Here is a 17,722-nt window from a genome sequence, read left to right as displayed (position 1 = left end):
TTGGGGAGAGGACAAATATTCAAAAGCTTTCTAAAAATGCACTATGAGAATTAACTGCACAGTTAGCTAAGTTACTTGAAATATGTGTCTTGGATATTGTACAATTTGCATACATAGAAAATTTGTGGAAAAAGATATTTTTTCAAGACGTTTTCTTGAACCAATTCTGTAGAATAGCTCATATAAGTTACATAAATTACATTTTAGACTGGTCTGGCGGTCAATGTCTCGACCCTCGTCAATGTCAAATTTACTGCGATGGCCAATCAAATCTAAGTAGGCGGGGTTTACTGTTCATAAGAGGAGGGCGCGAATTTAGCGAGAAGCGCCGGCGGTTTTAACATTAAGGTCGAGACCAAGGTAAGATGGAAGAAGTTTAATATTTGATAGCAGTTTTTGAAATAGAAATGTTAAATGACCGACAGTAATGTAAAATAATTAACTTTTTTCACTATTAGCCGTTTTTAATAGAAAATTGGTATCATATTGCTCAAGACATGGTTATATCGTCTCGATGAATCCAACCAGATTTTAGATTTTAAAAGTTCTGTTTATATAAAAAAACTGCAACCAAAACTCTATAGTTCTGAAAGCTATAATCTTTATAGCTATAATCTGAATAGACATTTATGACTGAGAGCCTGACCAGTTTAATATACATTCATAATGAAACGTATGAAAACAGACTAATCAGGCACTGCACATGTGAGCAAGGTATAGTTAAATTGCATTAGGAAAAGTACAGGATTCATGCGTTTTTTAAATTAAATTCCAGTCCTACCCCATCCCTTTCAATCCGACCTAAATTTCTTCCACATCGATTGAGGTGTTTACATGAAGGCTTTCCAAGTCAGATTGAACCATATATCCGTTTACTAAGATTATTTGGTTGCGTGAATATATCTAAATAATGTAATATGATCGCATGAATTTATCTATAGAATGTAATATGCACTTGGCCGAAAACAAAAATGCTATGTAATAATTATTTATTATTTTATTAAAGGAGTAGTTCACTTTCAGAACAAAAATGGACAGATAATGTACTCACCCCCTTATCATTCAAGATGTTCATGTCTTTCTTTCTTCAGTCGTAAAGAAATAGTTTTTTCTCTCCATATAATGGACTTCTATGGTGCCCCCGAGTTTGAACTTCCAAAATGCAGTTTGAATGCAGCTTCAAAAGGCTCTAATTGATCCCAGCCGAGGAAGAAGGGTCTTATCTAGCGAAACAATAGGTTATTTTCTAAAAACATTTACAATTTATATACTTTATTAATCTCTACACAGAGTACACACACAGAGCTAAGACGAGCATTTAAGGTTAAAAGTATATAAATTGTAATTTTTTTTTTTTTTTTAGAAAATAACAGATAGTTTTTATAGATAAAACCCTTTTTTTTCCTGGGCTGTGATGGTTTAGAGCCCTTTATAGCTGCATTTTGGAAGTTCAATCTTGGGGGCACCATAGAAGTCCATTATATTGAGTGAAATCCTGAAATGTTTTCCTCAAAAAACAATTTCCTTACAACTGAAGAAAGAAAGACATGAACATCTTGGATGACAAGGAGGTGAGTACATTATCTGTAAATTTTTGTTCTGAAAGTGAACTACTCCTTTAAATAGATAACATTTTTTTTTAATTGAACTCAATAATATTAATGACACTGAATTAAAAAGCACACAAGCCAATAAAATAACCACACTTTTATTGAAAGTAACACCATAAAATTAGACAGAAAATATATTTCTTCTTTTTTTGACTAATTATCCACATAATCTAGCTATTATTAATATGGCATGTGAGCAGGGCATAGCGGGGAGCAGATCAGTGAACGAGAGGGTAGATTCATTTTACAAGCATTGCCCAGAATAGCTGTACTACACCATGTTACAAAACATTTGCGCTATCCACCTTTTTCTTAAACACCGAAATAAGCTTATGGATGAGACTTCTGGTTCATTAGCCGCTATAGGCAAATAACAAGGTTTAAAGGGTTAGTTCACCAAAAAAAAGAAAAGAAAATTCTGTCATTAATTACTCACCCTCATGTTGTTCAAAATTCGTAAGACATTTTTTCATCTTCAGAACACAAATTAAGATATTTTTGAAGAAATCTGTAAGCTCCCTGACATTCCATAGACAGCAGGTGTCCTTCCACATTTAAGGTCCAGCTTTGTGCTTGGAAAAACAAAGCAAAAAAATATAGGTTTCTCTTCTCATAGCTTTATAAAATTAAGGATGATCCTCTGATGTCACATCGACTATTTTAAAGGAGAAGTTCACTTCCAGAACAAAAAATTAACTGATAATTTACTCACCCCTTGTCATCCAAGATGTCCATGTCTTTCTTTTTTCAGTCATAAAGAAATTATGTTTTTTGAGGAAAAGTTCACTCTCAACTCTCCATATAGTGGACTTCTATGGTGCCCCCGAGTTTGAACATCCAAAATGCAGTTTAAATGCAGCTTCAAAAGGCTCTAAACGATCCCAGCCGAGGAAGAAGAATCTTTTTAAAATAAGTCATTTTAAAACATAAAACATAAGGGTATTTCTGTAGTCTTTGTTTTAAATTTAACAATTAAAATAAAAAACTTACTTAAACAGATGAAATACTTTTATTTACCTGCTTACCACGTAGCCATTAATCAACATCAAAGAAACCATGAACTGGTAAATAAGGTTTAGATGAAAAAAACTTTGGGAATGCCTGCATTATATCTAAACTGATAAATAACAGATTGGAGATTAAAGTAATAGCAGATTTGAACTGAAAGGATTATTACTGCTTTCTTTACACACCATTTAACAAACTCAAAAACATGAGTGTCAGTGTCACTCGTGCTCCTAACTTAAAAAAATTAGGAGCACAGTCAAAATTTCAGGAGCACATTCTAAACAATAATCAAAAAATGATAAAAAAAAAAATGTGTCTTCCCATTACAAGGTGATATTTGACTCAAAATGATTTACAGGGGAATTTAGTTTTTACCTTTGTTTTTACCTTTTCATATGTTTAATGAGGCTCAGAGGTGGGATGACTGCAATTAAATTCATAAATTCATTTTGAGATTAATGTTTTAAATATACCTTTTTGAATACAGAAATATTAAATGATTTAAATAACTGAAAAGATCTGCCAGCAGGTGGCGGCAAGACACTGATTTAATTACTGAGTCATGTCATTCATTTGATTCGTTCGAGGGGATGGTTCATTTAGGAATAAAGCAAGTGGTTCTCTTTATGAATGGGAAATTGAATCATTTTACTAGATTCGTTTAAAAACGCACGTTCATTCATAAACGAAACAGCTCTGTGTTTGAGTGGAGATGCGCAGCGGCTCAGTTGTGACTTGTTTTAGACTATTTTGATGACGAAACGTAGCAAAATCAGGCAATAGTGTTATAGTCAGATAATGTAAGTCACTTAAAGGTCCCATATTGTACACATTTCTGGAGGTTTATTTTAGTTGTTGATGTCCTTAAGAATATATATTTGCGGTATAAGTGCCGAAATCCATCTCAATATATTTTTACAGCTCCTTTTTTAGGAGCTCTGTCAAAAACAGGTCGATTTTGGCCCATCTAATTAATATTCATGAGCCTCTCTTCTGATTGGCCTGTTGTTTTCTGAGTGACGCACAGCCAGGCCAACCACAGGTAACTATGGTCATGTATGCTTTAGCCGAGCCCAGAGCCATAGAGAGAGCCTAGCCTGCTGATATTCAACAAGATATTTCAGAATGATCATTAATGTTTTTTCTTTTTCAAACACCGAATGCAGTAAGCTACATAACTGTTGCTTTAGTAAAGCCCCTTTCACAATGCGCGCTGATTCTGGAAAATTACGGGAACGAGCGCTGTGTGGACAAAAGCCAGAACCATAAAGGCAGTGTTGTAGTGATGATGCACGTTCACGACGAAAAAATACGTGCAAAGTGGAATGAAGCGGCGATCAGGCAGAGCCAGCTCCTCACTATCAGCGCTGAAGCACAGTTTGTTCAGGTTAGTTTCAGTTTAGTGAAACGTACGCGTCGCATTACATCTCACATCCAAACGTCGCATGTCTTTATGGGTTGTGTGTAAAGCACGCACAGATTCCGGAAAACAACTGTGAATAAATGATTTTGACAATATGGGACCTTTAATAATAACTTCTTGTTTATTTAACTGTTGTATTAAATCAATATCTCATTTACAAACTCCCTTAAAAATTATTAAAAGCTGTCACTCTTCTTAGTTCGCAGTCTCATAAAGCTCTATTATAATCAACAAAGCACTCTACACTGCACAGTTAATCTCTTATTTACACTCTCTCTACACCTTGTTTATGGAAGAATTCGTGAGATATGTCTGTGATACATTACTCAACGTTGCAAAAACATGTAGAAACCTTTGAAGTGGCCCTGAGTGCAAACACAAACATGCTGATCGGGTCAGTTGCACATGGTGCTCCTAATTATTTTCAGTCGCAAATGCGAGTGAAATGGTCGCACTGTAGAGCCCTGAGTGTGTATTTAGCAAATGCATTTTTTTTGTTAGTAATTAATTTAAAAGACTGAAACATTATTTTTATTTGGTTGAATATAGGCTAAAAGTACTGAGTGTGTCGCCAGACAAAACGTTTGAATTTAGCAGTGAAAGTTTAAATACACTGGTGATCGTCATCCAAATCAAATGGTTAAAATCGAGGAGTTTTGGGGGTTTGGAGTGGGTGAAATTAAATCTGAGGTGGCACAAATCAGATCAGAGGGGTACCCCATGGTTGAAATCACATTCGGTTTAATTTTTCACATTTAAAATCATATTCCGGGAGTGAAGGGGTCTGTCCTTTCAGGGCTTCAGGACGTCATGGGGTGGAAGGCCCGCTCTAAAAGGGATAGTTCACCCAAAAATGAATTTTATGTTTATCTGTTTACCCCCAGGGCATCCAAGATGTAGGTGACTTTTGCTGCGTCCCAATTCGCCTACTTATACTATGCACTAAAAGTATGTACTCTTTTTGTGAAGAAAAAGTACATACTTTTGAGTATGTAGCAGAATAGTAGGCAAGCTTTGGGACGTACTACTTCGTCATAACTGCTTCTTTAAGGGACGCTCTGTTGCTTAGTTACCTGAATCCTGTCACTGTTTAAACTGTCATCACAGTTAATATTTATATACATTTGTTTAATTTAATTTCCTGCCGTATTAGAGAGAAATGAAGGCACTTTCTTTCACGAGTCTTTCATGCCGAGAACTCTGCTCTTGTCTTTGCATAATTATGCATTTAAACGTTAATGACCAAACCTATCATTATAGAAGTTCATAATGTTGCTGCACATGAAATATAACACGGATAACATTAAAAAAATATTTTTTATCAGGTTACACATTGATTGTTTATCACTAAAACCCCTTTCTCTACCTGTCCGTTGGTCGCGCATATCCGCCATATTTGTAGTTTTTTAACACTTTTTATGCGTGTTTGTAGTTCTAATCGAATCCTCGTTCATCACGCAATGTGTTGTGGGCAATATTAAGCCGTTAGAGTGTGCACTTCGAATTCTGAAGTTAAGTAGTAGACCATCCGGGAATCTTTGGAATACTTTTTTAAACATACTACGATTTGGGACATACTAATTCTATTTTTGATTGCTATTTAGGACGGATAGTATGCCGTTTCAGTCTGTCAGTCATATAATGGCAGTCAATGGTTACCAAATCTAAAAAAAACATACACAGACAAAACCGATACATTGAGGTTTTAAGACCTGCCTCATATCTCCCAATAGTAAGATAATCTCTGGAGTGAAACCTGTGCACTAAACACTGCTGGGCGGTGCGGTGCAAAATATATTTTTGGCAGCCAAAATTTCAGCGCATCCTAATAGCTAATGACAAACAGATTTGGAGATAGAAGGTTTTTTGAATGACTAGACCGCAGGTGTTTCAAAGATGCAAATGATACTAACTTAAAAGGGAGTGTGGGAGCGTGAGCTTAATCTTTTGCAATTGAATTTGTGACATGCAGATAAGTGAATTATTTATGTTTTTTTTTTTTTGGCATATTTAGAGCTTGACCTACAGGACATTTTCACTGTGGGCATAAGATATGTGTTCTTTTACAGAATTCTTTCATGTGTTTCCACAGAGAAATATAGGCATATGGGTTTGGAATGACATGAAATTGAGATTTTTTATATATTTTTTTGCAACAGATCATGTACGTTCTTCATGTTGAGCGCTGAGGTGAAGTAGGGCCTCCACAATGGCAGTTTAGCTCACTATTGCTGAGTTTGTGCAGCTTGTTGGAGCTTAGATAGTATCAGTCTATGGTTAAAGGGACTCATCCACATAAATGTGGACCTAATTATTTATTTATTTTCGGTTCCTGTCCTGTTTGCTGCGCTGGCGGCTGTCCCGTTATCCCACATACCCCTCATTCCCACACATTTCCTGTTGAGGAAGGTGGGCGTTAGTCTTGAGCAATCATCATTTGGTGTCAACTTTTAAACCAGCGGACAATTGAACCGACTTGCCCTGTGGTTTAATGCTCAGAGTTGTGCTTTTGTTTTTTTGGGGTGATTGGCACCTTATGGAAGTGCCCACACACTATCTAATCTCAAACTATTCTTAAAGCTGCAAAGTGCAGCTTAATCATTTCCCTTCACACCTTTTAGGAAGGAAAGCAGTCATGTTAGTCTTGTTTGCCATGTGAAGTACTACTATTGCTCATACTTAGGGTTAGAGATTTCAATACTAAGCTTAAAAATTATACTTTGATACCTAACATGTGCTGCACTGTTTGTACTGCGGATATGAATAATGCCTTGCTTGTTTATGGTTAATGTATAATTTCCCTAGACCTACAGATTGTAGATTGTATGCATCATATGGGACCAGGCCTAACTTGATGCACACATTGGAGATAATTTCAGCTTTAAGAGTGCTATCTTAATCTAAACTTTATAAGAAATATAGAAATTTCTTATTGACCATTCATTTATTCATTCATTGATTTAATTGTGTAAACGTTATAGAAATATAAACATTTATGACTATTTATTTATTTAATGTAAACTTTCATTTTTTATGTTATTTATGCATTCATTCATTCATTTATTCATTTTATTTGTGTAAACTTTAAGAAACATAACCATTTATGTATTGATGTTGTTATTTAATTATTTATTTAAACTTTATAAGAAATATAGATGCCTCCTATTGACCATTCATTCATTTGTTCATTCGTTTTTTTAGTATAAACTTTTTAAGAAATATAACTATTTATTTTTAACTATTTAACTTCTATTCATTCATTTTATTTGGATAAACATTTTATATTAAGATATATAGCCATTCGTCCATTTATTTATTTGTTTAGACTTGATAAGAAATATAGAAATCTCCTGTTGACCATTCATTCATTTATGACCATTTATTTATTTATTAATTTATAAGAAATGTAAGCATTTCCGTATGTATGCATGTATGGATTTATTTAAACTTTAAAAGAAATATAGATGTTTCATACACATATAGATGTTGACTATTCATTCATTAATTCATCTTATTTGTGTAAACTGTTTAATAAATCAATATCCTTATCCATTTATTTAAACTTCATAAGACATATAGAAATTGCCTATTGACCATTGATTCATTTAATCATTAATTTATTTGTGTAAATGTTATAGAAATATAACCATTTATTAATTTAATGTAAACTTTATTGAAAATGTAAGAATCTTTATTTATTTATTCATTCATTCATTTTATTTGTGTAAACGTTTTAAGAAATATAACAATGTATTTATTTAAACTTTATAAGAAATATAGAAATCTTCTATTGACCATTCATTCATTCATTTATTCATTGATTTGTTTGTGTAAACGTTATAGAAATATAACCATTTATGACCATGTATTTATTTAATGTAAACTATTATAAAAATGTAAGAATCTCACCCTTTATTTATTCATTCATTCATTTTATTTGTGTAAAAGTTTTAAGAACTATAACAAATTGACTTAACAATTAACTTAAAAAAATATAGAAATCTCCTATTGACTGTTCATTCATTTATTCATTGATTTATTTGTGTAAACGTTATAGAAATATAACCATTTATAACCGTGTATTTATTTAATGTAAACTATTATAAAAATGTAAGAATCTCACCCTTTATTTATTCATTCATTCATTTTATTTGTGTAAACGTTTTAAGAAATATAACAATTTGTTTATTTAAACTTAATAAGAAATATAGAAATTTATTCATTGATTTATGTGTGTAAACGTTATAGAACATTTATGACCACTTATTTATTTCAACTTTATTACAAAAATAAGAATCTCACCCTTTATTTTTTAGCATTTATTTTTTATTAATTTATTTATTTATTTTTTGTATAACCCTTATAAGAAATATAATAATTTATTTATTTGTTTATTTATTAAAAATTGTTTTTAAATCTCCTATTGACCATTTATTCATGTGTGAACGTGAGAAATATAACCATTTGCCACCACTTATTTAATGTAAACTTTATAAAAAATATAAGACTCTCCCAATTTATTCATTATTTAATTCACTTCAAAATATAAAAATCCATTAATTTATTTTTTGTTAACTTTATAAGAAATATAAAGTTCATTTCATGAATTAATGAATACGTTATAAGAAATAAAGCTTGACACATCTCCCATTGACACTGACAGAATTTCTTCTTGCAAAATGTAACCAGCAGTGATTAGATCATTGTAAAATGTACTAAATATTTACTAAATTGTCTTCCTCCTTAATACTGAATTGTGATTGGCCTTGTCCTCCTTGCGTAAATATATGAATTCAAGGCCATTTTTGCACTGCTGACAGAAAACAAGATACACTGATATCTCTAAACCTAAACTTAAATATGCACTGTTCTTTAGCTGCATCGCAGGTGATGCTTTTTCAGGAAGTGCAAATATAGTCAGAGAGTTAATGTTACCCTGGACAGACATCTATTTTTGGCAGGGCTGAGTGACTAATAACCTCTAAGGGGGAAAAAAATGTTGTGCATGACCGCAATGGCATTAAATAAATTAGCGTGCATAGTGAAGGAACGTGCCTTAACGAGTAGCTCTAATTCACTGTAATGCTAAGCATCCCAGTGTGGTTTAAGTGGGTAGGAATGATGCACGCTGACCTATTAGTTGTAGGAGTCAAAAATGGGTGGATCTATTTTCCAGGCATGTTTCCCATTGCTAGTCATATAAAACGTGTGATGAGGGACTTTCCCAGTGAGTTCACACACATGATGTCCACCTTGGTGACGGAAGTTATCAAACACCCAAAAAAGTAAAACTTCAAAATTCCGCTGTCCCGTGGTTTATATATAGGTCAGGGGGTCAGAATCATAATCGGCAGCCGCATTTCCATCTAACGCTGGAGCAGAGGTGCAGTTCATCACCTGTGACCTCCAGAAATTACCCTTACGTAATGATAAACCCACAAAAAAAAAAACTCAAACATTTAGAAGAAATCTTTTCACATTTATTCATCTTAAAATGGCAGAAATACATATAAATAACTAATAAATATTTTATAAATACATAAATAAGCAGCGAAGCATATGTCAAATAGTGCTTTTCTTTTTAGAGAACTGGTAACATCGGTCTTCATAGAAGTTACATAGACATCAATATCAAAAATACATTCCTAGCAATGCAATGTATAAACATGAGTTACTATTAACTATTATCGTAAACCAATATGAGATGACCATTACATCACATCACATAAAAATAAAAAAACAATCATTTAAGTTATTTATCCCTGATGTTTTTTTTAGCTTCCTGAACATTGTCTAGAAATATCTTGAAGCCTGCAGTGCTCAAGAGCAGGTTCACATGGTCACGGGTCGGTCAGCGTTGTGGCCACTACATGACATTGAGTAGTTGCACCTGTTTTTCGATGTCGTCTACAAACTGTATAACATCTTTTTCGTCATACATCTCACAGCTGCAGTCTTGGCTTGAGATAGCTGGAATCTAGTGAGAGTAAGAGAAGAGAAATATGTCAAACTCTTCAAAATGTCACAAAGGTTTTGCTTAATGTTTAATACTTAAAAAGTCACTTTTTTGGCAGCAGTACCATAGAAGAACCATTTTTAGTCAGTTTTTTAAAATTAAACATTTTTATGTAGCACAGTTTAAAAATTGTAGCAAACCTTTTTCATTATAAAGAACCTTATGTGAAATATTCCTTAAGGAACCATTGATGACAATAAGTGTGTACACTGATTACTCTTTTTATTAACTTCTATACCCTCTCTTTATCAAATGGTAAGGTGAGAGAAATGTTACTTACATTCCACTTCTTAAGCAGTGTTTGATTCAGGTCATAGATGAGGTTATCGAAGGCAGCTGCATCTTCATCTTCATTGTTATCGTTATCTTTAATACCGCATTCATCTTTAAGGACAGATAGCTCGGAAATAATGCAGTTCACAGCTGAAGACATGCAATCCTTCAAAGAAACAGAGACAGAATTGTATTAGGTCTATTTCAAAGCAGCTGGTTTGCAGAGCGCATCTCTTTCTCTCTGCCACTGTGAGCGTGTGTGTGTGTGTGTGTGTGTGTGTGTGTGTGTGTGAGAGAGAGAGAGAATTATTGTGAGAGCTGTTTCTGCTGGCTTGAGGTTTGGCTTTCTCATAGTAACCTCCTTCCTGTGTGAGTTATCTACTATCGCTCTTTAGCAAACAAAGTGATGTTAAGTGCTCAAAGCTCAAAAAAGTTAACTTACCTCTCTGATGTCAGAAGGGGAGTATAATCTTATGCTGTCTGGCTGTAAAAACAAAAAACAAATGCACACTTAGTTTATGACTTAAAAACAGCTTGTGATATGGAATATCTCTAGATGTTTTAAAGCAAAAAATACTTACACATTGTATTTTTTGAAGAGTTTCATTCAGTTCTTTAAGATCATCCAATATGTAATTGCCGGCGTTCCTTTTCACAGGCTGGGCGCTCAGGCAGATGACAAGAGCCAGGGTCAAAGCACAAATCCAGTGTAGAGCAAACATGATGTCCTTCCACCTGCTGGATGGTTATCCTCAGTTCACAGTTGTGAGTGACTTACAACCAGCTCGTCTGGTTTTTATGTATTGGGTGCACTTGGAAAATGAATGGGTGGGCAGAGGACTTCAGATATTAGCAAATACAATCAACTGCTGGAGTTTTTTTTTTTCCTTTTGATGACTGTTGGGATTTTCTTTTTGCCCTTTCTCCCTCAGCTAGCCCCCACCCCCTGTCCTTCCACCCTGACTGTGTGTGTGTGCGCGCGCTCCTGTGTGTGAGTGCATTGAGGTTTTATGCTGATGTGATATTCTGAATGTGGTAACGTAGACACCAATAAATAGTAAATAACTTTGGTCAAATATCGTTGACATGAGATCATACTGTAGAATACCATTACATCATGGGCACCATCGGGTCATTAGTTGTGTGGTTTTCAAAATATTTGGTCAGTTTAATTGCATACAATACCCTCAGAAAAACTACTTTACAGGCCAAAAATAAATTGGTGTTTAATTTACTTTGAAATCATTTTCACTCAGACGTTTTCACTCTGATATAATTACAAATTTACTTCAGTTAACACAGTGAATGAAAATGTAAAAAATGTTGAAATAGTAAAAAAATCTTTGTTTTATTTACTTTAACTTTAACAAAAAATATTCTTTACGTGTACAGTAGGTGCAGTGTAGTGTTGAACTCCTTTACTCCTTATGTGAAAATGATGCTGTGTCATTTTTTTTTGACACCAGTGGGCGCTGTCAAGCATTACATTGGTGGATGTTTGTCTGTTGTTTAGTTAGGTGACTGAAGGTGATGCATGTAAGATTCTTAGAAATAAAGGTTCTTTATTGGCATTGATGGTTCCATAAAGAACCTTTAACACTAATGGAATCTTAGGTTCCAACAAGAGGTTTTCACATCAGTGTCAAAGCCATTTTGTGGTTCAGAAGAACATTTTAATAATCTAACCCCCCCCCCCCCCCCACCCCTTTACTACATTTGTCCTTGGACCGCAAAACCAGTTATATAATTTTTTTAAATGTACTATATTTATAATAATATGAATAAATAAGCTTTATATTAATGTATGTTTTTGTAGGATAGGATAATATTTAGCTGAGATAAAACTATTTGAAAATCAGAAATCTGAGAGTACATAAAAATGTACCTTAAAAGGAAGTAAATTACCTTTAAAGGAACACTCTACTTTTTTTTGGAAATATGCTCATTCTCCAACTCCCCCCGAGTTAATAAGTTGAGTTTTACCGTTTTGAGTTTTACCAAGCTTTTATTCTATTAGCATTGCTATTAGCAATAGCATTGACCAGCGAGTTTCGATATTTGTCCTATTTAAAACTTGACTGTTCTGCAGTTATATCGTGTACTAATACCGGCGAAAAATGTAAAGCTGCGATTTTCTAGGCCGATAAGATTAGGAACTACACTCCCATTCCGGCGTAATAGTCAAGGAAGTTTGCTGCCATAACATGGCCGAAGCAGGCTCAGTAATATCACGCAGCACATGTGCAAATGCTAACCTAGCTGGGAAGTAATTTCAGACGCTGAGTGATATTACTGCGCCTGCTGCGTCCATATTACGGCAGCAAACTTCCTTCCTTCCTTCCTTCATCAAAATATCTTTATAATTTTCCAAAGAAAAATCAATAATTTTGACCCATACAATGTATTTTTGGCTATTGCTACAAGTATGTGTGTGTGTATATATATATATATATATATATATATATATATATATATATATATGTATATGTATGTATATTTGTTTTAAAAAAATTTAAATCAGTGACGGAAAAATCTGAAGGCCATCCGTCATTTTGACAGTTTACACTGCGGGTGATCTATTGTAAATTGTAACTGTAATTCCCATCCCTGTCCAGTTGGTGGTGAGCGATCTCCAGTGTGGCAGCAGAGCACTGGATACAGAATAAAAACGAAACTGTGAATCTTTGTGCATTTGATACCCACATGCGAGCACCCAGTTTAAACTACAGCGATCTATCATCATGGCACATTAAAGATCGCCATAACGGTATTTATTGCTTGAATTTCCTAATGAAATAGACAGAAATTTTAATCTGAGACTTTTTTATGTTGAAAGTAACAAAGCACACAGAGCTTAAGAGCTTATTGCGATTGATTAGATAGGCACATCAGTGTCAAAAGGTTCTCCGAAGAACCTTTCAGTGAACAGTTTAAAAGAACATTTTAATAATCTGAAATACCATTTCCCACTGTATTTTTTCCCACTATATTAATACTTTTTTGGAATTAAAAGGTTCCATGGATGTTCAAGGTTCATCAGTTCCAACTCTGTAAAAAAAATTCTGCAAATAGGTACAGTGTGGAAAAAAATTATTTGATACTCTGCTAATTTTGTACGTTTGCCCACTGACAAAGAAATTATCAATTTATTGAACAGTGAGAGACAGAATAACAACAAAAGAAGTTATCCATTGGTTTGCATTATAATAAGTGAAATAAGTATTTGACCCCTTCGCAAAACATGACTTAGTACTTGCTGGCAAAACCCTTGTTGGCAATCACAGAGGTCAGACGTTTGTTGTGTCATCACTCCTCTCCATGTCATTAAAGTTTCAAGGCTGATGTTTGGCAACTCAAACCTTCTGCTCCTTCCACAGATTTTTCATTGGATTAAGGTCTTGAGACTGGCTAGGACCTTAATGTGCTTCTTCTTGAGCCACTCCTTTGTTGCCTTGGCCGTGTGTTTTAGGTTATTGTCATGCTGGAATACCCACGGATTGGGTTCTTACCCAGGATTTGATGGTATATGGCCCCGTCCATCGTACCTTTGATGCAGTGTAGTTGTTCTGTCCCCTTAGCAGAAAAACATCCACATAATGTTTCCAACATCCATGTTTGATGGTGGGGATGGTGTTCTTGGGGTCATAGGCAGCATTCCTCCTCCTCCAAATCATTCAGATGTTCACTGGGAATGTACATGTGCTGCAGGATTTCAGTCCTTCACGGCGTAGTGTGTTACCAATTGTTTTCTTGGTGACTATGGTCTCAGCTGCCTTGAGATCATTGACAAGATCCTCCCGTGTAGTTCTGGGCTGATTCCTCAGCGTTCTCATGATCATTAAAACTCCACAAGGTGAAATCTTGCATGAAGCCCCAGACCGAGGGAGATTGACAGTTATTTTGTGTTTCTTCCATTTGCGAATAATCACACCAACTGTTGTCACCTTCTCACCAAGCTGCTTGGTGACGCTCTTGTAGCCCATTCCAGCCTTGTGTAGGTCTACAATCTTATCCCTGACATCCTTGGACAGCTCTTTGATCTTGGCCATGATGGAAAGTTTGGAATCTGATTGATTGCTTCTGTGGACAGGTGTCTTTTATGCAGGTAACAAGCTTGTTACTGTGCCATGCGGTATGATTTCACGAAGGGAACAAGCAGTGTATCCAAAACAAAATCAGCAGAGGGCAAAAGTTGAGCAACGAGGAGATAAAGTACTTTTTATGAGCTCTTTGTAAGTATTTAAGACGTATTGCTACTGCACAAATCCATACAGGTGGAACTGGGGAGGTGGAGGGTTTCAGAGGAACTCTGAAAGCGCACTGCGAAATGTCCTAGTGAATGCTAACCAGCTTTTTAGATGTAAAGCAGCAAGCTCACTGGCTGCATATGCAACATGAACCAATCACAGGATGCTTGAAAGAGCATTGTAAAAATAATTTCAATCCAATTGAATCCAATGAAAACATCAATAGACAAAAGAAAATCTCCCTCAGTTGGACAATATATGTTGCAATGAATGAAAGACGTCAAGTCAATTCATTTTTATTTATATACTATGTGTAGTGATTCCCATAACACTGCGTCCATCTGCCTTTGGTCCAACTCCAAGAGCACCACCTGTGACTGGTGATGTGATCTGATCTTACTTTCTAACATTATGCTGTACTGATTCAGAACTTCCTGAGGATGCAGTCCAAACCAGTGCACACGTTTTCTCTGCTCTAAGCGATAAAAGCAGTGGTTTTCAGAAAACAGTACATTTAGATAAGTTTCATGCATCTAAGCAGTACATGAGTCAAGTTTGCAGAGATTATCTTCAGACTTTTCCTTCCTGAATTTAGAAAACAATGTAGATAATGGCTTTCCTAATACATTTTCCCACAGGAGATATGGTGACAAAATTTCCCTTTCTATTTCATCACAAACAGTTCATCAGCACAGTGAAAACCTTTTTGAAAAAGGCTTGGTACCATAGTATAGCAATGGTCATGGTCATGGTATACCAGTTCTGTATATGATTTTCAAACTGTGGTGTTAAAGATATTTCAAAGTATATTCTGGTATTACTTTAATTGGCAATGTCCAAAAAATTGTATGGGGCTTTTTTTTTGGAGAGTGAAATGACACTCAGCTTAATCTAGAAAGGTCATTAAATGTGTCATTATTCTGCATTTAGTAATAGCCAGTAATGTGGAGCAGAAAACTACTAACTTAAAAAACTGCCATGGAAAATGTACTTGTGTCAGTATTACTAATAGCATACATTTTGCACAGAAACTGGTTTTCCCCATTTACCTAGTGTAATGATTTTGATATTGCACGTGCTACTTAAATTGGTTTGCGGTCAAAAAATCAGGAAACACACACACACACACACACACACACACACACACACACACACAAAAAAAAAAAAAAAAAAAAAAAATATATATATATATATATATATATATATATATATATATATATATATTTATATATAATTTTCCTGAGAAATCACATATACATGTGATTAGGAACAGTGCTGCCAACTAAGCAACAAATTTAGCCATTTTAAAAATTTCAAATGATAAAAAGGCACATTTTTTCCTGTAAATTGCATAAAAAGAGGAAATCAAACGTGTCTTACAGTACACATATCACGTGAATTAAGTTGCTAGTTGCAGTAGTTTGGTAGTTTTTGTTAATTTTATGATAACACCTTATTAGTTTGTATCTGCACTTGTTGATCAGTTTTAAAATATGCGCTTTAATATAATACAATGCTTTAAAATCTAATAGGTCAGAATTTGTAGTTTGACTAGTTAATTAGAAAATACATAAAATGTAATAGTTTAAAATGTGTAAATGTTCAAAAATAAATTGTATAAAAAATATATATCTTACATATTAATATTATTATATTTATTTTTTTGTTTTACTAACAAATCTAAATTCACATTTCAAACCATATTCACAATCATATTTTTTGTTGAGATTTGAGTGATATATTGTGTATTGTATGCAGTTGTGTTGTGATTACACAACGTCATTTAGCAACTTTCTCAGAAATTGGCAACACTGATTAGGAAGCATTATAATACTGTCATGTTTATATAATCAGGGTAAGGCTTCAGTAAGTTTCCCCTTTACCTACAGCAAAGGCATCATTGAATCATTGGGGACTGATTCAGTTTGATCATTTTTCCATGTTACGTGGATTTAGGGGGACAAAAATGTTTGATTGAGACAGGTATTCATGCAAATTCATTTTTAAGGTTAACATGAAGCTTGATGTGATGCAGTGGCCTTGAAATATATTTGAATAGTTAAGATACGTTTTAAAAGGTTAACATTTAACTGCATAAAATATGAAATATATATGTAAAAATTATGTTATGAACTTTTTTCATACAATAATCTGAGCCATTTGGGGTGAAATGAAATCCATTTTTTCCCGTTTAATTTTTCTGGATTCAGTTTTTCCCCCCATTTTAATTTAGACTCTTTTATTGACTGAATCTAAAATATTATTAAAAAAAACGTACACAATTTAACAGCAATTTATTAAAAGTTGAACAAACATAAAACATTTTAAGGCCCTATGAAATTTTGTTTAATGTTTTACCCCCTCAAATGTAGTTCTATTTTTACACAATTTTGTGTTTTCCATGATTTTTCTGAATTCTATTTTAATGGGTTCTTTACATTTTAATAATCAAAATCATCTCTAATTAATTGATTTGATGTAAAAAGAAAAACATATATAAAACAAATATATGTTATATATATATGTGATCTTTTTTTCTCAGAAATGCAATGTTGTGTATTTACATTTTTATAGTAAATAAATTCTAAATAATTTTAGTACTAGTAGTAATACTATCAGTACCTTAAGTAAAATATTTCTGTCACGGTTCCTTTAAGTTAAACCAAACTTATATACTGATTGGTTGCTGTGAAAGAAGTATTTATTTATTTCCACATTTTTTGTGGTTAAATATTGAATTAATTAATTTATTCATCCAAAATTTGGCAAACTCTGAGACATATACAGTAAATTCCATTTTTATGACTGGCTTCCACGTTTCTGTCCATGTTTTCTGCATCACGGAAATCATAGGGCCCTTATTTCCTTATGACTTCACAGGCAGTATGATGCTAAAAATACAGCTTTAAAATCAGAGGAATAAATTAAATTTTAAAATATTTTCAAATAGAATGCAGTTATTTTAAATAGTAAAAATATTTCAAATGTTTTACTGTCTTTTAGGGCAGTGCAAATAATCGAAATTGGGTTTCGATTTCGATTTCAGCTTGAAATGATCATGAGAATGCAGTAATCCAAACGATTATTGCGCCCCATTCCGCCCCCTTTCCAGTTGTGCGCTTTCGCTCCTCCATAAAAACCTACT

At 33.8% G+C, this 17,722-nt stretch overlaps 1 protein-coding gene across 1 annotated transcript; it reads right to left on the bottom strand.

Moving 5' to 3' along the window:
• Positions 1 to 9,907: 9,907 nt before the first annotated feature.
• On the bottom strand, positions 9,908 to 11,052 carry LOC141288072 (interleukin-15-like). Its single transcript, XM_073820188.1, has 4 exons — positions 10,912 to 11,052; positions 10,773 to 10,814; positions 10,338 to 10,496; positions 9,908 to 10,018 (listed from the first exon to the last, which is right to left on the bottom strand). Exons 1-4 carry the CDS (start codon positions 11,050 to 11,052, stop codon positions 9,908 to 9,910), a joined length of 453 nt encoding a protein of 150 aa, XP_073676289.1.
• Between the last annotated feature and the right edge of the window lie 6,670 nt (positions 11,053 to 17,722).

The sequence above is a fragment of the Garra rufa genome, chromosome 16 (genome assembly GCF_049309525.1).
Source record: "Garra rufa chromosome 16, GarRuf1.0, whole genome shotgun sequence".
NCBI classification, from domain to species: domain Eukaryota; kingdom Metazoa; phylum Chordata; class Actinopteri; order Cypriniformes; family Cyprinidae; genus Garra; species Garra rufa.
Note: the sequence above shows the minus strand (reverse complement) of the source record. Positions and strands in the feature narration are given on the sequence as shown.

Excerpts from the sequence above, each read along its gene's own strand:
- LOC141288072 (XM_073820188.1), bottom strand. The coding sequence starts at position 11,052 with ATGTTTGCTCTACACTGGATTTGTGCTTTGACCCTGGCTCTTGTCATC. Across the intron at positions 10,815-10,911 it reads CTCTTCAAAAAATACAATGT|CCAGACAGCATAAGATTATA; the intron begins GTAAGTATTTTT and ends TTGTTTTTACAG. Across the intron at positions 10,497-10,772 it reads CCCCTTCTGACATCAGAGAG|GATTGCATGTCTTCAGCTGT; the intron begins GTAAGTTAACTT and ends GTTTCTTTGAAG.